The sequence below is a fragment of the Corvus cornix genome, chromosome 4 (genome assembly GCF_000738735.6).
Source record: "Corvus cornix cornix isolate S_Up_H32 chromosome 4, ASM73873v5, whole genome shotgun sequence".
Taxonomy (NCBI): domain Eukaryota; kingdom Metazoa; phylum Chordata; class Aves; order Passeriformes; family Corvidae; genus Corvus; species Corvus cornix.
In genome coordinates, this window is record NC_046334.1 from 27093707 (window position 1) to 27117813 (window position 24107).

The 24107-nt window shown below is 43.5% G+C and overlaps 2 protein-coding genes across 2 annotated transcripts; one reads left to right on the forward strand and one right to left on the reverse strand.

Annotated features, from left to right (window-relative positions):
* Positions 1 to 980: 980 nt before the first annotated feature.
* Positions 981 to 6483, reverse strand: LEPROTL1 (leptin receptor overlapping transcript like 1). Its single transcript, XM_039551309.1, has 4 exons — positions 6374 to 6483; positions 6060 to 6135; positions 4491 to 4677; positions 981 to 3466 (listed from the first exon to the last, which is right to left on the reverse strand). Exons 1-4 carry the CDS (start codon positions 6387 to 6389, stop codon positions 3350 to 3352), a joined length of 396 nt encoding a protein of 131 aa, XP_039407243.1. The 5' UTR covers positions 6390 to 6483; the 3' UTR covers positions 981 to 3349.
* Positions 6484 to 6631: 148 nt separating this feature from the next.
* Positions 6632 to 16899, forward strand: SARAF (store-operated calcium entry associated regulatory factor). The gene is made up of 6 exons (XM_039551117.1): positions 6632 to 6786; positions 7446 to 7621; positions 8850 to 9243; positions 12266 to 12374; positions 13893 to 14011; positions 14501 to 16899. Exons 1-6 carry the CDS (start codon positions 6693 to 6695, stop codon positions 14524 to 14526), a joined length of 918 nt encoding a protein of 305 aa, XP_039407051.1. The 5' UTR covers positions 6632 to 6692; the 3' UTR covers positions 14527 to 16899.
* Positions 16900 to 24107: the final 7208 nt, after the last annotated feature.

Here is a 24107-nt window from a genome sequence, read left to right on the forward strand (position 1 = left end):
TCAGTGCGCTACAAGGTCTTACTCCTGCGGGCAACGCTGCGAGTATGAAGTGTAACAAGGGCAAGTGCGGGTTCTGCACCTGGGCAGTCCTGGTTGTGTGTACAGACGGGAGAACGAGAGGCTGGAGAGCAGCGCTGCAGAAAGGGCCCTGCGGGTCCTGGTCCATGGCAAGCTGAACATGAGCCAGCAGTGCCCTGGCAGCCAGGAGGGCCAAGCGTGCCCTGGGGGGCATCAGGCACAGCATCGCCAGCCGGGCAGGGGAGGGGATTGTCCCACTCTGCTCTCCTCTGCTCTGGGGCAGCTCCCCTCCAGTGCTGGGGGCAGGTCTGGGTGCCACAGTATAAAAATACATTAAGTTGTTAGAGAGTGTCCAGAGGAGGGCCATAAGAATGGTGAAGGGCCCTGAGGGGAAGCTGTGTGAGGAGCAGCTGAGGTCACTTGGTCTGTTCAGCCTGGAGAGAGGGGAGACCTCCTTGTGGTCTTCAACATCTTCATGAGAGGAAAAGGAAGGGCAAGTACGACCTCTTCACTCTGGTGCCGTGACAGGACTCAAGGAAACAGAAAGGAGCTCAGTCAGGGAAGGTCTAGGCTACATATGAGGAAAAAGTTCTTCACTCAGAGGGTGGCTGGGCACTGGAACAGGCTCCCCAGGGAAGTGGGCACAGCACCAAGCCTGACAATTCAAGAAGCTTTGTGACAATGCTCTCAGGCATGTGGTGTGACTCAGGGTAAAGGTGGCCATCACTTTGTATAACATCACCAATATATCAGGATTTGGCTTTCAAGCAGAAACTGCAGAAAAAACTGGCATGTGAGATATGACCAAAAAAGTCAGCTCAGTGCAACTTGGGACACTGGAGCCCCTCTTTATAGAGTAGTCCCAGGTAAACAACACAAATACTCACTCTGAAGGACTAGTGAGCAATCCAGTGTCATCTCTTCCACAGGAATGACAACCACATTGGAGAAAGAACAATTAATACTTTAAACAAAATACTCTTTTTATTAGAGTATTTTTGATTAAACATACAGAACTCAAGATTGCTATTTAAAATTTGTATCGCTCGAAGTTTTTCCCTCTAGAAGGATGGTAACACAATCTCAGTGCATATTATATGGAAGGATCATACCTCTCAAGTGTCTCGCTCATAAATCAGAGCAATACTGCATGTACTTGGTGTGCAAGCAAGGAGGGAGTGCTGTAATGCAATTAACAAACAAAAAATGCACCATTGATACATACACAGTCAGCTCCATGACCAGTGATCCGGAAAATAGCATCACGTGGCTTCAGGAATGAAGGAGAAAACAGTTCCTCACCATGAAAAAGAAATAGGTAACAGATTCATATTTGTACAAGTCCTAGGCATTCTTCCTTTGTAAGGACTGTAGAGGACTGCAACTTTAGCCACTGGTTTTCAAGATTTTCTGAAGCCTCCATTGTACTGGGGGCCTGGGTGCAGAAATCTTGCTGAAAAAGGGGAAGAAACACATGATCCTACAGCCCTCGTGCAGCTCCAAACACCACCATCACAGGCAGCCTGGTGAAGCACTTGTCTATGCTTGAAATACTGTCTCCTTTGGACTGGCTTCTGCACTGGAGCCTTGGTACCTGCTTGTTCCTCTGTTTCACACACAGGACATTAACAAAGCAGCGTGTGTAGGTACCTACACCCCTGCTGGTCCCACCTGCCAGTACCGGTTCCTGGAGCACACCCCATTACTACCAGACTTTGTATATATCCATATATATTTATGAACATATATATATACACATATATATATATATATATGCAAGCTTTATACTTTGTTTGCATCCACACACAACTACGACAGCTAAGACCTGCAGTTCTGTGCCTTTTCATACTGTTAAGCAAAACCTAAGCAACTGTCAGCTTTTAATTCTACATGGTTAAGTTTCATAGACTTATTTTTAAAGAACTGAAAAATAAAAAGTTTAGAAGTAAGTTTGGTCAAGGTCATCACTGCACATGGTACAGGAAAACCTGGTTAAGTGGTACTCATTAACTGTGTTGTGATGGAATGTCTAATGGCAGATTTATTCAAACAAAAAATCCGGACAATTGAGAGGTATGCAGAAAACTTGTCTTAAATACTTGAAGCTACATGTGCAATCTTACAGAACACAAGCTACAGTTACAGACATAACAGTAAATCTTATTAACCAATAGTGCATAAGAACTTAAAAACAGTCAGTGACATCAGTTCAGCCAGTGACTTCCGAAAAAGTCGTGCCTCAGCTGCATTGAGGGGGGGAAAAAAAAAACCAAAAAAAAAGGGGGGGAAAAACTCAGGCAAGTTTAACACAAAGTTTTAATCTACATTTTAAAAGCTGTTTTATTATATATTTATATATATATATGCTATGTATAAAATAAATTAAAAAGGGGGAGGAGGAAATAGCTTTGTATATGCTTCAAATTAACACAGACCAGTAGTTCCATAAATGAACATTTTACCATCTTTGTGGTAAAAAGTTGACATAAAACTTCAAAACCCTACAATACTTATAAATAGAAAGAGTTCAAAAGATACTTCTTTTAAAAAATGGAATTTAAACATCATTTTCTCTTCCCCTACAATACACTTGTTTTGTATGTCAGCATCAATACATTTACAGAGTATTTGAATGTCACATCCACAGAATCGGTAACAAAGCAGGTAAAAGAGCTAGTGGTGTTAAAATTTAGGACTCTTCTCCCAGATAACTCTACCTGCTCCTCAGCCTTCTCTTGAAATGAAGGCTATCAACATTCATCACCCAGTCTGAGGTATGGGCAGAAGAAAATCTGCAACCGGTACTCTCCAACCCACCTTGCCTCTGCTAAAATATAACAACAATCTATTGATCTGGTAATTGGCAATGGTGGTGGACAATCTTTTACCTCCATTCAGCTTGTATATAATTTAATCCTGGTATTAAAAAAAAAAATTGAAACATAGTATTAATGCTTAACTTAAAAAACAAAAAGAAAACCAAAAAAAACCCACCAAAACCCCCCAACTTTAAATCTTTGAAACTATGTTTAAATGTTGTTCCTGGTTTAAAGCTTCACATAAAACATTGGACAGAAGGATAACAATTTTAAACCAAGAGAGCACCTAAAAACATACCATAGGTAAAAATGAAATCAATCATCTCTCCACTTCATAAAAACGTAGAAACCCTGTCAGCAACAGTAGTACACTCAGAACGAACAATGTCAAAAGGAGCATCTAGAATACTCAAGAGGCTTGCTACGCTACTTCTCTTTATTGCCCATTCTCTCATTTGTATGGATGGCCACTGCATGACAAGATGCCTGTGGATAGTTCTCTTATCTTCCTTTCACCACTGCTGCCAGCTGAAGTCGTCATTGCTGCCAAAGACCAAGAAAAATCCTAGGATCGTGGCAAAGATGACTGTATTCCCGGTAAGAACGAGTGCACACGCGCCCCAGTAAATCTGTGAACAGGGGGAATTCAGTTAGACACGTTTGGAGTTGAACCCTAACAAGACAAAAGGTAACATCTTATTGTCCCATTCTCAACAAAGTTCAGTAACATGTCCATGATGCAAGAGGCAATGTCTCATTACTTGTGCTTACACCGAGCAGGCTGGGTTTACCCAAAATTACTTGACAAATTCACAGCCAGCCAAGCAGCACTGCAAGTTTCTCCCAGCTGTACTCAAAGCACAGGCTAGCAGGCTCAACTGGTTTGGTATGTAGAGTAAGGCTAGACAACAGCATCAAACACATCTGCAGCCCAGCTATGCTGTAAGACTGTTTAAAACAGATATTTAAGGTCTTCAAAACCCCAGCAACAAAAAAGGAGGTGGATGTTTTCACAGGAGAGTAAGTGGATTATGCAAAGAATGTGAGGCATTCAAACTGCCCATTTGAACTCTTCTTGCCTAAAGACATTTATGAAAGTGCACCCCATGTTTTTTGACTTGGTAGTGCCTTCTGACATCCACTTTAAAAGTGAACTTTTAAAGTATTTTAGTGAAAAGCTGTATACCAGGAAGTACGTAATGAGAACCTGGAAGTTTTTAAAAATTACACCAATATCATTTACAGTCAGTACAAAAATGCATTTTTTTTGTTTGTTTGTTTATTCATGCTGCTTTAGCCCAACTATTCCACAAACTGTCTTCAAAGTACTCTTTACACTTCTATATTTGGTTACTTCCCTGTTAAGTTTTCACAGTATTTTCTGTCTCATTTTCTCTGCATTGCTTTGTTAGGCTTTATTCCATGACCACGTGAAGCAATTGGCAATCACAATGGTCTGCCATGCTCCTGTTTCTGTATTGATTTTTCTTGCCAAAAGAACTCTTATTCTGGTTCCAAAAGTATGGAATTATAAGAATTATTTAGTGCATGAAAGCTTTACCTTCAATTAAAAAACAAACAAACAAACACGAAGAACGAAGTTTTCTAGAAAAAAAAAATGAAAAAGCGATCACAGCTTGAAATATTACTAACCAGTTCTGCTCTTGCAAACACTATGGGCAGCCCAAACGCTGAGACCACAATGCCTGTTGTAAGGAATATTGCTAACTCCTTGCAGGCATTACTTGTAGCATCTGTGTCATCTACCAATCTTCTTGCTATGCAGTATGGGATAGGGGAAAGGATGTAAAAAAACAGAACAAACAGTGGCCAGTACTGGCTGAAAAAGAAAGGAGAAGAAAAGTTTTAGTTAACTGGATTTACTTCCTGCTCCTCCTAAAATCAATGCACTTTTCCCCATCCAGCATCCCCATTTAAGAAAGACAGACAAACCCAGAGAAGGCAAATCCTTTGCCTTGAAATGAGCTGACATTTATCCAACAGACTGTTTGTGAGTGGCTTCGGCTGACCTCAACGGCAGCAGAGCTCACTAACAGGATATTCATAAAGCAAGCCTAAATCTAATGCCACCTCACAAGGTGAGCTTAACTCCAAGTTTATCCTATCAGCTGTACTTAAGAATTGCAGAGATACCATCACAGGGCCCTTACATCATTTTGTCAATAAGCTTTCAGTGCACAGATGGAGCAGAGTATTGTTCCCAGCCCATACTCAGTCACTGCAGGGAACCAAGACTTTCTTTTTTTTTTTTAAATCTGAGTGCAACCGGCAGAAACCTACAAGAAGTACACCACCATATTTGGCAACACTTTGCTTTGTTGCTTGCAGCGCCCCAGACTAGATTTCTCAGGCACACAAACACAAGTGCACATTGTTTCAGTAAAACTTTACTGCATTGTTTGAAGGGAAACCGCATAAGGGTCTCCTTCCTAAGCGTTTGTGCCACTAGCAATGGTTTTGTAACAAGAGAAAGCTGGCATAAGAATTCTAGTCATATATGTAGAGAACTGCAATTCACAACCAATAACAGGATATCTAGTATTTATTCAACACTGAATAAGTAAATTTAAAATATTTTCTGTAAAATCAGCATTCACTTGCAAAGAGTCAAAGCCATAGGCCTTACTACCTTAACACCTGGTCTGCTACTGGGTATCTCCGGAAAGCTAAGAGATAGGAATCAATGTAGGGAAAGTACAGATAGCAGCTGCAATTACTCGAGATGCTACATTACCAGTGTGGGACACAGCCAAGGATCCACCTGATGGTCACTGACAGCCCAGCTATCACTAGGCAGCCACAGAAAAGGCACGTGCTTCCCTGGATAACACACACTTGCCGCCCACCTCAGGAGATGCTGCTGTCTGCCTGTCAGCCACAGCGGGACACCAGTCGAGACACTCAGGGCAGCACATCCTTTCACAGTTTGCAGCCAGGCCTGGTAGTTTAACTTCTGCTGCCATTACTTTTTAGGGTTAATTAAATCCTGAATGGTGCTTTTTTTTCCCACCCCAGTCTTTTGAAGTAAAAGCCAAGAAAGCCCAACCAACCAAAACAAAATCCCCCAAAACCCCACCCAAAAAACCTAAGGCGTCTCCTACAGAGAGAGGACTTATCAATCCACCATTATGGAAGCCGGATTACTGTGAAGCTACAGACACACAAAAAAGAAATGCAGAACAGAAAGAGAGTGCACGGTACTTGTACTGGGGAAGGGCACATCCGAGCATCAAGAACATCAGTCCGACCGCTCCCCCAAAGGACAGGCTGATCAGAGCTACAACGAGAACAGATCGAACCAACATGAAGGGTACAGCGCACCGTGTCACACACCGACCGCAGCCCGCAAACAAACGCGGGGCTCAGCGCAGCCCCGCCCGCCCGGCGGAGCGGGGACACTCGGGCTCCCGCGGCGGCTCCCGGCCCCTCCCGCCCGGGGGCCCGCCCGGCCCCTCCCCGCGCGGGCCGCGTGCTCCCGCCGTTACCGGGCGGCCGCCGCGCCCCGCCGCGCGCACCTTTGATCCCGGCCATGGCGCCGCCCGTCCCGCCAACCGCGCGGCACCCCAGAGGCGCGCGCCGGGAAGCGGAAGTGCCGCGCGGAAGCGGAAGCCGCTTCCGCCGGGGGGGAGGGCCGTGCCCCGCCCCTCCCGGTCCTGCCCCGTGACGCTCACACGTGGCGCGCGCAGGGCCGCCGGCGGCGGCCCCGCCCCCTGCGCGGAGCGCGGGAAGCGCCGCGCCCTGGCCGCCCATTGGCCCCGCGGCGCATTGGGGGCGGGGCTTCTCCCCGGGCCCCGCCCGTTCCGGCGCGGGCGGCCGCGCCCTGGGTGGAGGCTGATGGGCATCGGTGCTGCCATGGCGGGCCCTGCGCCGCTCCTTCTGCTGCTGCTCTGCGCCGCCGCGGGACCCGTGCTGGGCTGGGACCGACCGGGTGAGACCCGCGGGATGAGGGGGCCTCATGCGGCCTCAGCCGCCCCTGCCGCCTCTCCCAGAGCGTCGGCGGCTTCTCGCGGCCCGGCGCTGCGCAGTGCTGCCGGTTTAGCGGCGGGCGGCACGGGGGAAGAAGGGCTTGTGCCGCAGTCCGCGCTAGGAAGGCGTTTGGGTTTGGGCTCCCTCTGTATCGGCTTGTGTCGCAGCAGTAATCCCGCACTGCGGTCAGTGGTGGCTGTCTGTATGCGAGGAGTAGCCCAGAGCCGCCTCGGAAGGAAATGGGGAGCTCTGCCATGTTTCCCTCTGGATGTCTGATGCTTCCTAGAGCTTTCTCTCGTAAAGATGCAGGCTTACTGCGTCGGTCTCTGTATCTGCAGCTTTTTCCTGAGAGGAGGCCCTTGTAGGCAAGAGGAGTGCACCTGCACAAGCGCTGACAAGCACTAGGAAGAATTTTTTCACAGGAAGGGTGATTAAATATTGGAATGGGCTGCCCAGGATGGTGCTAGAGTCCCTGGAGTGTTTAGGGAAAGGCTGGACGTGGTACTCCGTGCCATGGTCCGGTTGACGTGGTAGGGCTTGTTTATTGAGGTTAAACTCTATGATCGCAGAGGTCTTTTCCAGCCTAATGGCTTCTGTGATTCTTTGTGCTGCCTGTTTCAGGGAAGGTTCTGCTGCGGGATGTTCAGGTGCTCACTTTCCACAGAGGGCAATACACGACATCCAGGCGGACAGCCGCACTCCCTCAGCTCCAGTGCACAGGAGGCTCTGCGGGGTGTTCCCGTGTCCCTGAGGTTGTTCAGTGTTACAACAAAGGATGGGATGGCTATGATGTACAGGTAACTGTTTAAAACTTGTTAAACTGTTTATGAAATCACCTTCCCCCAAGCTGGTAAGTTCTGAAGGAAAAAAGAGTAATGAGCTAGGTTGTCAGTTCAGGTGCTTTTTGTTACATGAACTCTTGCAGCTAAAACTTAATCTAAATACTTTTAGATTTGGATTTTCCATAACTGCTGTAGGTGTATGTTTGAAATATCTTTGAAGGAGCTAATGTAAAAGCATGGCATAGAAAACCTTTGTTGGTTTTAAATAAAATGATGCTTGAGTTTATAAAATCAAACTCTTGCAAACCCCAGAGGATGCTCTTGAATTGTTATTGCTTTGTGGATTTCCATTTTTTATTAGCATGGAAAGGGCTTCTGAATATTTGCTCTACCTTTTAAAAACTAAATTTCAGACTTGCCTGACTTTTTCTTGCTCCTTAGGATGTGAGTGCTAGTCAGTAAATTGTCATGACCCTCTGTTTTGTTAGCTGTTACCAAGGATCCTGTCAATGGATAACCAGGAAACAAGGCTGAAAGTAATTGTTAAAACTGATACAGTATTGTGAAAGAACAGTCAAATCTGAATTGACAGTTGGTGCTGCTGTCCTGAATTATTAAGTTAGAAATGACTACTTTTTTATTTCCTCTCCAAAATACATGCCATGTGCCATTAGAGATCCCTGTGTTTGGGTACCTCAAGGAAACATGAGGTTGAGGATCCACCTACATTCAACCAGAGAATCCCCAGTATAATTGTTAAGTGTTGCACATGGATGCCTAATGATGTCTGTCCCAGTTTCTCTTGATTTCTGCACAGACAGAAATGGAATAGGGTGCACTGGATTTCAGGCTCACGCATTACATTTTTGGAGCTGCCATCGAGTTTGCACAGGACAGGCATTTATTAAGTAGCTGTTGCACAGGGTACAGCATGTTTTTAGAAGTACTGCTGTATCTAAAGAAAGGATATTTGAAAAACCTGTTCAGTGAAGAACTGAAATCTTCTAGAGTTGTAACTCTTCAGTGTTCTGAAAGATAAGATTTTTTTTTTTTAATTTAAGTTTTAGGATTTAAAATTCATTTGAACATCAAATTCCTACTCCTTTCAAAATAGGAGTGCACAGAAATGTCTTACTCTATGCCTCTTAGATGATTTGTTATTTCAGGGCGTATTTGGAGAAGCAGACAGGTGTTTTCATCTCTGGGGCAGTACGTTTTACTTTGTATTGTGTTTATTTTTCAGTGGCAGTGCAAAGCAGATTTGGAAAATGCATACCGTTTTGGACAACTAGAAGTGAGCTGTGAAGGCTACGATTACCCGGATGATCCTTACATCCTAAGAGGCTCCTGTAGTTTGCTGTTCAGGCTGGAGCTGACTGAGGAAGGTGAAAGGAAAGTGAAGAACTCCGGAAGCTTTGGCTCTAGCTATTACCAGTCAAGGAAAGATTATTCTGATTCTGGTTCTGGAGCAATTGTTGTAATTGTTCTTCTCATTCTTGCTTTTGGAGTATACAAGTTCTTCCTCAGCAACAACCAGCAGTCTCAGCAGAATTCTGGGGACAGTGATGGGTTCTCTCGGCCCTTCTGGCAGAGTCAGCAGGCACCTCCTCCTCCTGGTTTTAAGTCCACCTTCACAGGTAGGGCTCTGAGCCATTTACAGCATTCAAAAGAGCAAGCAGGATTGTCCTGTTTTATGTGTGGTAAGGGAAGGTGGGATAGAGTTAAAACCACAGCATTTGCAGGTGACTGCCGAATTGGCCTGCAGAGCCTATGGCCAGCTTTGCATTCTGCTCTTTGTTCAAAAGAGGAAATAAGGGCTTGGTGTTCCACAGGCTTTCAGGGCTGGCTGCCCTTTGAACCTTTGAAAAGCCATCTCCCCATGCTCTGCAAGCATTCTTTTCATCACCTGTGAAATAGCAGGATTGTGACAGGGGGAATGATTGTCATAGGTAATCTGGAAAAGAGAATGGTCTTACACAGCCGGAAACAAAACCATGCCAAAGGAGCACTTTGAAACTTTACAGAAGGGTCTTTCAGCCCTGATTTCATTCACAAAGCAGTTGATGGAGTTGAGTATCATGTGCCAGTCCTCTGTTTAGCAGTGCTTCAGTGTAGTCCCAGCAGCTGAAAGATCTGGTTCCCAGAGCAAAGAACAGTGTCTGTGGACAGTCATTAGCGGGTACAGCATCTGAATCTCATGTGGGGCCTTTCCTCTGAAGTTGAAAATTACAAAAGCAGTGACAAGGCTGCTGCTGGGAAAAGAGGCAGTTTTTCTTTTCCCAGAAAACTGGTGAGTTCTGTCACATAACAAATGGTCTTCCTCATAGTGTCTCAGGGAAATAAACATTGCTCATCTGGTGTCTGACTAACTCATTTAACTGGCTGTAAACATGCCAGCTACTCACAGCGCTGGAACTTAAATTACATTCTCACAACTTACATAATTTTTTTTTTTTTTTTTTTTTTTTGTAAAATAGAGAAGAGGTTTTGGCAAGAAAATACATAGCAAGGATTAAGTTTACTTAGTCAAAAGTTTATATTTTAATAATGGTTATTAATGCTTTTTCCAAGTTTTACTTAAGCAGCTTGGCCAACAGAGGGTGCAGTGTAATTCTTTTGGATACCCTAGTGCAGGGCGTGCTCAGCAGAAACTTTCAGCTGTACCTGCACCAGAAGATTAAAGGGAATCTGCTTCTGTTGGCATAGCAAATTTTGGGGGGTTTTTTTGCATGTTTGCATGTAGTTATGTCAGTCTGTCTGTCTGTGTGTGCATCAGTGGCCGTGTGTAGGCATGGCACTGGCTGTATGTGGTGGTCAATAAGAGCCCTGGTCATGACACACAGCTCTGTCACACTGGGCTCAGGTGAAACAGTGAAGAGTTATTTTCATTTTTTTCTGTTCAGTTCCTTGTCAATTAATTGCCCCCAGTGCATTTTTTCTTTGCAGGAGTGTCAAGTCGGGCAAGGGCAGGGCCTTGAAAGAATGTTTTCTTGACTGGTGAAAACTGAGACACTTAAAATACACATTGGGAGCCATATAATGTTTAACTTGTGATGTTTTTAGTAAAATGTGATGTCAGTGATGTCTCTTTAGATTTCAGACAAGGTAAGGAGGAAAACTCTGAAATGTGGAGCCAGATTAAAAATACTAAGTGTTAGGATACTTCGTGCATTTAGTGTCTGCCTTACACTGCAGGAGCAGAGCAAAAGCATATCTCTGAGTATGTATGTCCATGTGTTCCAGGAATGTATCAGGCTTTTGGAGCCTGGACAGTAATGAAAAGCAATGTTGTTTACATATTGCTGTTAATATTTAATTTGCCTCATTTTAAATCCCCTTAACATGCAGAATGTGTCCTGTGAAACTTGTTTAGCTAGACTATCTTAATTAAATTCTGCTTTCTCTCTGTTAGTGGTTTAACATGATTCTTAATGTTTACTCTAGATATTTCAACAAAAAATTACTGGGTTTTGAGTCAGTGTTTGGTCATGGTGCTTTTAAACAAATGAGTTGGTTCATCTCTGATTAGCATTGTTTTTGCAGCAAATTAAGTCATTTTTTTGGTTGTTGCTCCAAATCAGCATAATTTAATGGTACATCATCCCAATGAGAGTTTATCTTTCTCCCCACACAATTCAAAATGAAATTCAACATCAAATCCGGTGTAGACTGAAACCGATTATTTTATTATTGTTTTGTCTTCTATGACTTCAGACAACCCATACCAGTTTGAAGACAAACCAGGCCCTGTGTAATTTTTACCTATGTCATCTTTGGCCCACTTGTTCAGGTGGGCATGGTTCAGGGACACCCTAATATTATCTTCAGTCCTTTTTATATATTTCCTTATGTATTAAGCCTGGGGCTGAGCTTATTCTTGCATCCATGATTTTTGCTAGATGAGAAAATTATTTTAGTTTGGGTTTGTATTTTCTCTCTTCATTTTTAATGGAAGACATTTGTTCTGACTCAGAACCTCATGTTACGCAGGTCGCATGTAAAAAGATTTGCGACTCCTTCCCCCACGACCTGCAGTTGCATCAAGGTATTTGTCAAGCTTGGTGACTCATGCATAATAAAAACTTTGCAATGTGATTGCAGTTAGCTTGGCTTTTTGATAACAAGTGCCAGACTCGGATTACCAGGAACAATACCAGTAATGTTAGCGTTACACTGAGCCACTGTGACTCAGATTGTGCAGCTGTGCTCAGTGAGATTAGGAGCCCTGTGTCTTTGTGGTTTGCTCGCCGCACAGCGTTACCTACTTGATTTGTGTTCCTGCATCTGCTTCTGGCCTGCTCTGTGACCTTCAGCAGATTATTCTTTCTTCATTTCCTTTTCTATTTTTAATCTAGCTTGTCTGTTTATAGATCAGAAGGCAGGGACTCTTTCTATGTTTTGCAAACATCAGGGCTGTGAGATGAAGTGGAAGCAGATTTTTAACATAAAACTCTTTACAGTAGTGTTCATTTATGTGGGTTTTCCTGCTTTCTGAAATATGAGGCCTTTCAAGTTAAGCTTGATCAAGAATCTGCTGAAATCAGGACAGTTTGTTTTCTAATTTTCCGTTATCTCTAACAGGAGAGAACCTTGTTGCAACAGCTGGCCTGAGGATTAGGCTATTACTAACTGATGCTTCCTATCTTCATTTTGTTTAAGATGACAGCAGCTTCGGAACGCATTCCCATCATGGAACCAGTTCAGGACCAGGATTTTGGACTGGATTAGGAACAGGAGGCTTGCTAGGCTACTTGGCAGGCAGTTACAGGTAAAATATGTATACTATCAGATTTTAAGCATTTAAGCTTTCAGGGGATATGCCATATACTATGTTGACATTGTTTCTAAGCTTTCAGGCCTGTGTCATTCAAGCTATAAAATCCTACTGCTAGAAGAATTTTGAGCAGCTCTTTGTAGCACCAGGACCAGAGACATTTCAAACATGTTTCTGAGGAAGAATTGGAAAGACTGAGGTACTTAATTCTGCTTCCTCTGACCTGGCATGATGTCCTGCAAATTTAAATTGAGCATTTAAACGATTTATCTGCAGAATGCCTTAAAACACACATAGTCATATTAAGCATATAATCATCTGTAGATGGGTCTCTTGTATCAGTGTCGTATGTCCTCAAATAAGTCTGGATGGCCATATTTGCTATAGACTTTTAGACATGTAGAATGCATCATTTTTAGATTAACAGTTTAAAGAGAGCAATTGCTGCCATTCTAGGTTTCACTGGAGAAAATACGAGATTCCTGCAGGAAATCTTCAGAGCCTAAGCAGTTTTCTCTATTTATCAAATAACTTGCATATGTATCAAGTCTATTCCTGTAGTAATGTAACAGATTAGAGAGTAAGATTTATGGACAGGAGTGTGCTAAGCATCTTCATTGTAAAGTTATGGGCTATTTTTAATAACAGAAGCCTTATATTCATTCTGCTAAGAAGTTTTCTAAGGTATAATGTGTTGAAATTTTTATTGGCCTGTTATTTCTTAAGTCTTAAATACATGACTCTTGTGTTGAGGCACTATATTTATGTAGTATCTACATACAGGTTAGTTCCCTGATTTCTACACAAACCTCCATTTCAGGAGCCACAAATTGTTGTTCAAGATTAGAGATGTAACTGAGTAAGTTCAAATACATGAACAAGCTTCCTAACTTGGGCTTCTTTTTGTTTAAAACAGTCTTTGGTCCACTGTTGTTTAATTTGGTATTTTAGGCTTTTGAAATTATGTGTCTCAAAATGCTGGTGCCAGGAAGTGTGAGAGAGCTATTTGTAAATTTCAACAGCAGGAAATTCCATATCCATGGAAGCAAGTAATTTTAAGTCAATGAGTCAAAGACCATGATATGTTAGTGTTATTGATATGACCTTTTCAAAATAGTTAACAGAAGGATGTTTTCTCTTGCCAAACATGGCTGGCATGTAGGTGATACCAAAATGCATTTAAACTTCAGATTTCAAACTTCTTTCTTGTCTGACAGAATCTAAGGTCAAAATTTCAGAGATAAAAATTTCCTCATTTGCAGTTGTTAGAATTGCTTATTCTGAAGAACTAAGCTAATTTCCTTTTGAAAGTCTACAGATCATGATATCACAGCACTGGGTATCCTTGCTCTCAACGTGTTAAATACATTAAATAGAAACATTTCCAGCTTTGAAATAACTGCTTACAGTTTTCCCTTGGAGGTGCAGTCAGTTCTCTTGTTTGGAATGGTATCTTCTTAATTTTTCCTAAGGCCACTAATGAAGCCTTTCTTCTGCTTTGTTTCGTGCCAGAGCACAGCCACGTTCCCCGTATCACAGTATGTGGACAGATCCCACAGCTGCACCTCCTATGAACGGGTACTCAAGGAATTCCACAGAAGGCAGCAGTTCAGGAACAAGAACTGCTTCTGGTAAGGCAAAACACCTTTTAATTTCCTGAAGCTCAAGAGACTTTGACCTATCAAAAACATGCAGATGTTAGTTGAGGTTCAACAAGCCTCTTGTTTTATTTTACCAGTTGGTGTAGGTGGCATGTAATGATGTCCCTTCCTTCCATTCCCTATGGAAGTAGGGAACCATTGTGAGGCATGAAATTCCCCACAGGCCTGCGGTGGGCATGGCACCACCAGCATTTGGCTTGTCTTCACTGGCAAGGTGCATTAATTTAAGGCTTTCCCTTCTCTAGCAAACATGCACAGACATGTTCTCTGTAGAATGCAGGTTGTCTAATCTGCAAGAGCAGAATAGTTTCCAGGCCAGTCAGCCCACAGTTGCTTGCTGTTCCATTTCACGTGAATATGTTTATCTTGTCTCCCTTGCCACCTTTAGCCTTTTTAGAACTAGAGAGTTCAGTGGAAAGGCCATGGGGGAGCTGACTTTTTTTTTTTTTTTCTTTGCAGGCTTTGGGGGCACAAAACGAAGATGAAATCCTTGACATTATTACATCAGAGTGATTGAACTAAATCTTGTTGTGTACTTGTACTTCTTTTAGTAGTAGTATACTTCAGAAGTGAATATGAGGTATGAAGGACTAGGCAAAGAATTCCTCACTTTCTCTGTGGACTCTGACTGCTGTTTAGGGTATCACAGGTGCTGGAACATCCAGTGTTTCAAATCAGCAGCATGTCATGCAGAAAAAGCTCATCCAAGTTAAGAAGAATGATGTTACAGTGACTGTACTTGAGGGATTATGGCAATGACAGCCTTACCAGATTTTCAAAGCATGTATCTTACTACTCATGTTCTGGGTTTAATTTCATTTGATCCAGGATTTCTGATATTCTTTTCCTCTTTCCTGGTAGTCCAGCATCTACCTGATACGTAAGAAGGGCTGTTCTTTGAAGCTACTTTTGTTCACCTTTGCAGAATTCATGTGAACTTTACTGTAAGTGCAGTCAGCTACTCAGATAAGTGTTGCAGTTCTTCCTCAGTGGACAAGAGCAAAACTGTATATGAAGAGACTAACATTAATATTTGTATCTGTGCTGTGTGACTGTTGGAGCCAAATTGTGCAGATTCATGGATTCTCAACATTTTAGAGCTTATCCAAGGTGACTGTGCAAATCTATGGGATTTTGTCTCTAATTTACGGGGGTAAATAAATAAGTAGCCTGGAAATTTGGACCTGTTTCTGGAAGACCGAGGTAATTTAAATTCAGGTGATTACAGATATTTTGCCTCCATCAAGGCCACAGACTTTCCTTTTAATGGTGGATGTTTGCAGTGCTGTGAAAACTTGTGATGTGAATGGTCTGTCCTGCTAGATGACCTGTCCAGAGCACAGTAAAGCATTGAGAAAGGGAAGGGAATGCTCTTAATGCAAAGATGGTGGAATCTCTGGGACACAGCAGGCCTTGATACTAAGCAAAGAAAGGAACGTGAATATCTAACAGGATGTAAACTTCCCCAACTGTGGTTATTAAAACAAAGTGCTGTCAAAAAGTGGGAAGCAGAGAGGCCTTGCTTTGTTCTGTGATGGTATTTTGGGGCCTGTGAAGTGTCATACAGTAGTTCTTGGGTGATTTACTCTCTCCTGGGAGAGGCATTGCTGGATAAAAAGCAGAGAAATTTCTCAGGGTTGTGGGGAGAGAGGAAGAGTGAAAAACGGGCTGCTTGATTACCAGCTCTTCTCCCGAGCCATGCTAACAGAGTGTAGAAGTGTTTGTGTGTGCACAGCTCGCGTATGCTGGCAGCAGCCAGAGAAGCACTATCTTCCAGCCTTGTGAAAATACTGTGTCTGGGAGCTGATACCTGCTATTACAGCAAAAGCAAAGCACTGCTGAGCTGATACAAGGTGCATCTGCACAAGGAGATTCAGTAGGTCTGGTTAGTCTAAGAAACTGACTCCAACATAACTCACCAGAGAGCAGCCATGTCCATTCGTGAGTACAGAAGCTCATATGGTAACACCCAAGTTCGTTGTGTGGCTTAAGCAACCAAAAGAGAGAAAACAAGAAAAGAAAACAAACAAAAAAATACATAAGCAAGCAAAACCAGCAAAACCCAGACATCTTTATGAAGCAGACAGACAGAAAAGGTGGTTCATGAAAAAGTGCTTGTACTTCGTGTTATTTTGAAAGTATCAAATGAAATTGATAATTTGAGGGTAAAGTGATGGTTTGCTTCTCAGAGCTCCCTGAGGGTTGGGGGAAAATAACTGCATTAATAGCCTGCACTATGAACCTAAAAAGGGAAAGCTCTACCTTTTATGAGAAGAAAGTCCATGGTAAATCTTACCTTTATGACATAGTGTAGCAAAAAAATGTATTTTAAATATGGAGTCTCTACTTATTTTTAAGTGTATTCAGGTTAAGCTGGTCACAGTCAATAATTATGCCAACTAATCGCATAACAATGAAACCGGATTTTTTCTAACTGGGTAGCTTGAAGCCAAAGTTTGCTCTCAAATTACAGTATGTTATGAAATGTTTTAGACAATGTTTACATTTTTATTTATGTATTTATAGTTTCTGCATGAAATGTGATTTGATACCTAAATCTGATGAATTACATAGATTCTGAATCTGTAGGATATTTTTGCCCTTCCCTTTGATAAAGGAATGAAATAAGTGAATAAGGAGTATTTTTGTTTTTAAATCAGTGTCTTGAGGCCTGCAGGGATGGAATTGTGTGTTTTCTCAGAGTCTGTCTCATCATCCACTTCCTGGGTTGTGTAATACCATCCTTTACCCTCAGATGCAGAGTGGGTAAGCTGTATGTTGTTTCAATAAAATAAAACAATACTGGGAATAGAGTTATTGCATTGATTAAGTTTTCAATAATAAAACACTGAACCCTATAAGGAATTGAAGGCTGTCTTGTAAATCAAGGTTTGGCATCTGAGTCTGCAGAAAAACTCTGTTATGTGAGCAAGTTCCTGCTCTTACAAGGTGGTGAGCTGAACCCTTCAAAAGAATTTATAATCACTGCTGCTGTTCCTGGTTGTGGACAGAGCAGAATTCAGCACAGGGATAGCCCAAGCTGATGTACTGGCTTCTTACACAGAGGTTGTGTCACTGCTGAACAGAGACGTGGTCTACACACAGAGTTAAACATCTTGGCAGTTGTAAACTGGTGTTAAACAAAGGCCTGCAAATCCTGCTGTCAGTGTTTCCTTTGTCAAATGTTGCTGATGCTCCTGAGTGAAAAGAACTTGTGGAAGGCAGCTTAAAGCTGATATTTGTGAGAGACCTTGAACTTCCTTCCTGAGCATCAGATCTGGAAGCTCCTAGTCTCCCTTCTGCTCTTGGGTGGGGTTTTGGAAGCATTTTCACAGCAACTTCATTGCTGCAAGGCATATGTAAATGCTTAAACTGTTAAATGCTGTTGTAGATAGTTGCAATTCTAGTTGGCACTTGGGACCAGAACTGCTGGTACTGTGACAAGGCTTACATCCGCACACAAAGCTAAAACTCATTACAGAAACGAAACTCCTGGTTTTACAGCTGACTTCCCATGAAGCATGTGACAAAAGGAAAAAAAAAGATAGAGATAAGCTTTCTCAGTGCTGCTGTGTCTTGTGACTCAGCTGCCAGGTCAGATCTTGGCTGGTTCTGCGGACTCTCATGCTGTGCACCTTGCTCTTTTCCCTGGATGCCATGTGTGTGTTTGACTTAGCACCAAAGCAAGATGGTAGGTGGTTGGTTTTAAAAATAAAATTCCTCCGTGGTCATCACTTTACATCACTGAGTTCCAAAAGGGGAATTAAGCCAGGTGGCACAGTTTCCAGCACTAGAAGCTGTTGCAGAGAGAAATTACTGAAGTAACAAGCAATACCTACCTGCCTGCACAGCTGTCTAAAAGCTGAAAACGCAGCACTTGCACATAGCACCAATTACAAGTGCTGTATTTTTTCTTCCTTACTAAAGCAAAGTAGTATTAATATTTTCAGAAATAGCCCAGCTGCCTGTGAACTAAGGTATATGAGCAAACCCACAAAAGTATTAAAATCTCACAGCAACGCAGTGTGAACCAGCAATCAGTGCTGTTGTCGCATGTTGTGTCTAACGAAACATAACATCAGTTCCCTTGTTTTCCTTCTGTACCTGTTGGGGTAGCTCAGGGTTGAGTGCTGTGTGGGAGAGGCTGCTTATCACCTGGCATATTTTGCTGAAACCTTCCTTTGCAGCCAGTTCTTTTGCTTTCCAAATATTGTGTGTAGCTGCAGTAGTCTTCACTTTCTGACACCCCTTTTTCTATTGCAGCTGTGATTTGCCAATGCTAATGGAAATAATCAGCAGACTCCCTTTATGTGGCCTGTATATCTTATCTCCCACTGTGTTCCATCTTATAGTTCCCTCTGTTCCTGCTGGGGGTCAATGTTTCTTTAACAAGGAAAGGACGAGCAGTTGTAAAAAGTGCATTCAGCTGGGAATGGATGGAGTAGATAGCGATGAAGTCACGGGAGCCAATTGTCAGGCTGTGAATTGACCTTTGTGGGCAGTATGTCTGTGGAAGGACTTTTTTAGCTTTCTGTCAGAGAAGCATTTTTGTCAAAGGTACACTGTGGCAGCTGGGGATTGGAGCAGATTAAGGGCTGGTGAACTGGCAGCAAGGAGACCTAAAAACATCCTTTCCATCCTAATTTAGGAATGACTAAGACTTGTATCACCAGGAAGCTGGCCTAGGATGTGCTAGCTCAGCCACTCCACAATCATGCCATTGCAAATCCTGTAAGCAGATGTATGTTCAAAGATACCAGGTGCTTCTGAAAATGCCAAGCAGAAGAAAAGTGACTTGGCCGTGCATCTGTGTTTCTTTCCTGCTGCAGTGTGACTTGGAGTGAACAGAGAAGGCCAAACATGGAAAGAGCAGCAAGCAACTATGACAAAGGGTAGCAAGTTTACATCTACAGTAGGCCAAAGCCAGGCTTGCAGGTGCAGTCTGTGTCCTAGTATGTCCTGCCTGCTCCCTCTTCTCACACAACAGCAGTTGTATCAGGATTATTTTACTGGATTTAAAAGTTTATCTTGCATCCCTGAAGTTCAGTCCTACAGACAATTAGCAGTAATATGGATTGACACCTTTTGCTCTGAGGGCCATCTAAGACATACCATAATGCAGACTTCAAACTACCCACTGTGAAATTTGGAGGAGACGAATCATTGCCTGCTTAAAGACCAGATTCTCTGAAGTACTGCAAAGGGAGCTTTTCCTCATTTACTGCATTTGCCTTGACTTCCCTGGCACCAAGACTTGTGCAGTCTTTGCTGTGCAACTTTATTTAGATGTCATTGTGCAGGATCCTATGAGACTTGGCCTTGAGATCACAGCCCTGACATCATTGTTCCTGTAAGCCGCCTTCTGTATGCCTCCTGTGTCCTTGTAATCAGCGTGTGGGGGGGATGTCTTTATTGAGGCAGCACTGGAATTACCAGCAATCCAAAACACCTTTTGCTGCTGCTGCCTAATGGGAGTGAGTTGTTCATCTCCCAGTCAGCTCCTGTAGTCATTTTCATGTCCTTTAGCAGCTGTAAACATATCACATCTGCTTTAACGGACAGACAGCAATTGCAGCTGGGGGAAAGGGAAAAAAAGTACAATGAATGTAGATAAAACGTTGAGTTGGAACAATTTTGCAGAGCTAACCTTCATGCTGGGATTACTTTATCAACATTCTTCTCCAGGAGTTGGATGAGTACTTTATTGATGTGGATTTAAATAATGCCATCAGTGTCTTCTGCACTGCGAGAGTGGAAGACTTAGAACTGTACCAGGTTTGGTGTTCAACAAAATCAGACCTGTTTGGGGCTCTTTGTAGTTTGATACACAGCTTGCAAAGAATTGGTACCAGTAAAAAGTGAGGTTAGATCAGTGCAGAAGTTCACATGGTTGCAGCATAGACATAAACAAACTGATCTGTGCTGTTTCTGAAACCGAGGTGAAAACAAGCTCCAATCAGGCTGAAACAGCTCAAAGTTGTTCCTGTCTTTGCTTTGAGCTAAGGAGATCCTGTTCGGCACAAAGTGTCATCTGCTGCTGACAACTACTGTCAGCGCTGAAGTTCTCTTTGCCTTAGGTAGGCAAACCCTGTGTCCTCATCCAGACTGTCAGAAAATCAGCCAGGCCCCCTGGGTCATAGTCCAGTGTGATTCTGAATTGGCAGGCTTAGGTGGTTAATTCTACATTAACGGGTGGAACAATTTATTTCCTTTTTAACAAGGAGCTGGGGATTAGGCTGTAACTAAGTGAGTGTGTAAAGAGCTGAAACAGTGCAAACATAAGTGAGGAGAGGAAGACCATACTTGACTCAGGTAATCCAGTTTTACATAAGATACTAATACATTCCCTTTTGCCTAGCTGATGCAGCTGCTAAAGAGGAGATAGGGTTTGGGCAGATACTGACTTTTAAATTGTGAAACTGCTTTGGACATAACTGAGAAACAGAACTTTCTGCAGCAGCTGAGAGAGAAGCACAGCGTGAACCATCCTCCAAGGGCATTCAGCCTGAGAAGAGGAGGGGAGAACAGGAAGTCCCACACAGAAACCAGTGAGTGTTTCTAGCCTGAACCTGCTACCGAGGCATCTGTTCCTCTCCAGTCTTTGTGTGCTTAAGCGCCTGAGAGGCCTCATGGAGCCACGAGTGCTACCACTTAGCCTCAGCTTGGCAGACCTCCAAGCCAAGAGGCTGTGGGTGAGGGAATATTGTATTTAATGACCTTTGGACAGTATGTCAGGAGAGGCCCAGGAAGACAGCTGAGCTACAGGAATGTTTCATGCCCTGGAATGACAAATAAATCAATGGTATGGAACAGTCAGCAGCAGAGACCTTTAAGAAGAGATGTAGAATGCTCTGGTGGAGCCAGCCGGCACACTGGAGGGTGTTCTTGTACACTGTGGCTGCAGCAAGCTGGAGGAGCTGCATCCCATGGTCTGCATGTGGCTTATGAAGACTCTGTATTGGTTCAGTTGCTGGGTCAGTGCTGGCCGTTCTCTTGCTCTCCTCCCAAACGCTCGGCCTAACCATACATTTTCACAATCTTGCCAGCTCAGAAATCACGTGCACCTTGAAACACAGGCAATCTGGTTTATCAAACTTTGTACCACAACATATTCTAAAGGCCAAAACTGAAGATGAAAAGGAAAGGATTGGGTGATTTTGCTTAAAAGCAATACATCAGTGACTGAGCCATTACACGACTTCTGGCTGAAAAAGCCCTAGAACTTGAACTCCAGAAACAGAAGGTGTTAATGGCCTCCATCAGAGTCGGGGTACTGGAGTAGGCAGAGCTTTCCTCCAGGGCAGTATGATAGCTCTTACACCATTGTCTATGAGGATAAGGATCTACTTATCCTAGGCACAGCCCCCGAGCACAGAAAGGTAATGACGACTGAAAAACGCTTTGCACAGACTGGAAAAAGAAAAGGATGGATCATACTGGGCAGTGTTTTACCCCCAGTAAGACACAATCCCCTTCCTTCAGGTCCCCCAGACAAAAGACTGGGGGCAAGGATCACCCTGCAAAGATGAAGGGGAGGTGGGTTTTCTAGTTCCTTTCTTACCTTGTGGGCAGTGGTTTATTGGCTCAAGATGAGCTGCAGAGATACTTGGGAAAAGAGTGAAAAGGGAGACATTAATAATGGGGGTTTGAGACTTACCTGTGTGTCAAAGGTGAATGGCAGCTGTTAATGACAGCTTTTGTTTTGTTTTTTTCTGGCTTCCCATTAAGAAAAAAATGAGGACAATAGAAAAGTAATTTTCTCTGCGTAGAGTACTGCATTTTCCGTATGTAAAGGAAATGTTAGGCCTTGCTTAAACCTGGGCTTTAGCCAGTGTTGTACTGAGTGATGTGACTGCACCAGTGAAACCTTTCTTGAAATTGTGCTACAACCCCACAACTTATCCCGAGAACAGAAGGGCAAGAAACACCCCTGGGTGCTTTGTTCATGATGGGAAAGATGTGTGCTAATGTCTTTACAAACAGTTTGATGGGTGAAGGTATGGGTGTTAACATCTTTGAAATGGGTCTTCACGTCTCCACTAACTTTGGGCACCAGGTTTGTTGCAGAGCCCAGACAGTTTGGCTCCTGAAACAGACAAGTGGGTCTGCATAAGCCCGAGTTTCTGAACTTTGGGGTAAAATAGTAGGTTCAAGGGGGGATATGTGGGAGGCAGTTCAGGAAGGCTGTACCTTCCTGCTACCTCAGCCAATGGGGGAAGGAAGAGGGCAACGTGCGGCCGGGAGTTTGGGATAAAAGGAGGCTGCGCCCTCCAAAACCTCAAGAGAGGAAACCCTGTGGGCGTGTGCCCCAGTGGAGTTTCTTCCTTCATTCGAATAAAGTTACAGGACTCTTCTGTCTCCTCTTTGGACGTAAACCTCTGGTGTTTGTGGGTTTTCCTGACATTCAGACAGTAAGTGGGTGTCCTGTGTGGTGCAGCTTTCCTAGCGTGGAAAGCCACGGCATGGCCCAGTGTTGAGCATTTGAAAAAGCCCGTACAATTCCAGGGGAGTGAACAGAGAGCATGCTCAGGAAAATGCTCATACACTTCACTGATTCTTAGGGATTATTTCAGGCTAGTGAAACGATGTTTCTGTTGACTGAACAATTACTAGAGGCAAAGTGGAAAAGTTTATATGTTTATTTAGACAATGTTTTCAACTTTTCCCCTCAGAACAGTTGCGCTGCTGAAAACAGCAAAGGTTGGAGAGCTGGGCTGGAGTGAACGCTGGAAGTTTTTTTGTCTCTTTTTAATCTTATCACATGATTTAAAGTATCCTTCCCTTGCTACTGTACAATCTTTAACCCCTCCTCCAGTCCCTGGTACTGCAAAGGTACAGCTCTTCCAGAGAGTCAGACTTGGGTTAAATATTGCCTGGTTGTCAGAGGGCAAGCTGGTGCTTGCAGCAGGTGGGAGAACAGGCAGTGGTTGCTGTTCTGGGAAAGATAGGGCAAAGACTCAGTGAAGGAGGAAACAGAGGAAGGAAGGGCTTCATTAAAGGGTGAACATCCCACATGGGTTTGACTGAGTGACACTTCCAAGCCAGTGGGCATAGGAAGCCTGGTGAGAAGCAAGAGCAAGAGGATTGTGACTTAAATGCAGAGGTGTTTAGCAAAGTTAGGTGGAATTTCTGAACCTGAAGTAAGACAGACTCTTGCCAGCAGGACTTACTGAGAGCAGACATGCAGCATGGAGTTTGACTTGCTGGGAACAAAGGGGAAACCAAGGGACAGGACTGTGGTCAGAACAGCTGAGCCCCACCACATAACCACGTGTTCCATCTAAAGGGGGCCTTCCTCCTCCCTTGCTCTTCCTCTCACCCAGCAATTGTACATTACATCTTCTCTCCTCCCCACATAATCCCTGTTGTTTTCGATTAGCCAGTGGCAAAGAGCAGAGGGCTGTTGCTTAAGCAACAGTTGCTCATCCAGGGAACTGTTGTCAAACACCAGGCACACTATTCCCAACCCTATCGTCGTCCAATACAAAAGATGTACAGCTCCAAATCCAGTTACACCAGTACTCCCATACGAGAAGGGCCTTTAAAAACAGTTTTACAAGTTGTTGCAGCTGCACGTCTGTTTAGGCTGTGGCACTGTAATTTCAGGCACAACATTACCCTCCCCTTCCAAATAGTTACTCAGGCAACTTTAGTTTTAGAAGCCAGGAATTGCTGCAGAGGATTAGGTGCTGTGTGCCTAGCCCTGACACCCAGCTGCACAGCTTTCAGCTGCAAACTTGAGAGCACATTTTCCACATCTCTTGGTACCTACTGCCTCTCCTTTCCATGGACTGAAATCATGTGGAACCAACCACATAAATGGGAACTGTGTAAAGTCTGATGGCACAAAATTAACCATTCAGAGCATCTTGAAACAAACAGGACTTGACAGGATGTGTTCTGTGCCAGGTTTGTGCTTTGAGTCAGATGGCTGTGGTGGATTAGGTCTGGCAGTGGCAACCTGAACACTGGGTTTACTGCTTGGTAAAATCACAGCAACAGCAGTTGGAAACAGTCTTATGTTAGAAGCTGAAAGATGTTTTGAAAAGGCTATGTTAAAATAGGT

What these genes read in the sequence shown, in the direction of transcription:
- LEPROTL1 (XM_039551309.1), bottom strand. An exon ending in TGTGCCCTTCCCCAGTACAA is followed by an intron (nt 4,678 to 6,059) that starts GTACCGTGCACT and finishes TTTCTTTTTCAG; the next exon opens with CCAGTACTGGCCACTGTTTG. An exon ending in TGTTTGCAAGAGCAGAACTG is followed by an intron (nt 3,467 to 4,490) that starts GTTAGTAATATT and finishes CCCTGTTCACAG; the next exon opens with ATTTACTGGGGCGCGTGTGC.
- SARAF (XM_039551117.1), top strand. Translation starts at nt 6,693, where the DNA reads ATGGGCATCGGTGCTGCCATGGCGGGCCCTGCGCCGCTCCTTCTGCTG. An exon ending in TACTTGGCAGGCAGTTACAG is followed by an intron (nt 12,375 to 13,892) that starts GTAAAATATGTA and finishes GTTTCGTGCCAG; the next exon opens with AGCACAGCCACGTTCCCCGT. An exon ending in AGGAACAAGAACTGCTTCTG is followed by an intron (nt 14,012 to 14,500) that starts GTAAGGCAAAAC and finishes TTTTCTTTGCAG; the next exon opens with GCTTTGGGGGCACAAAACGA.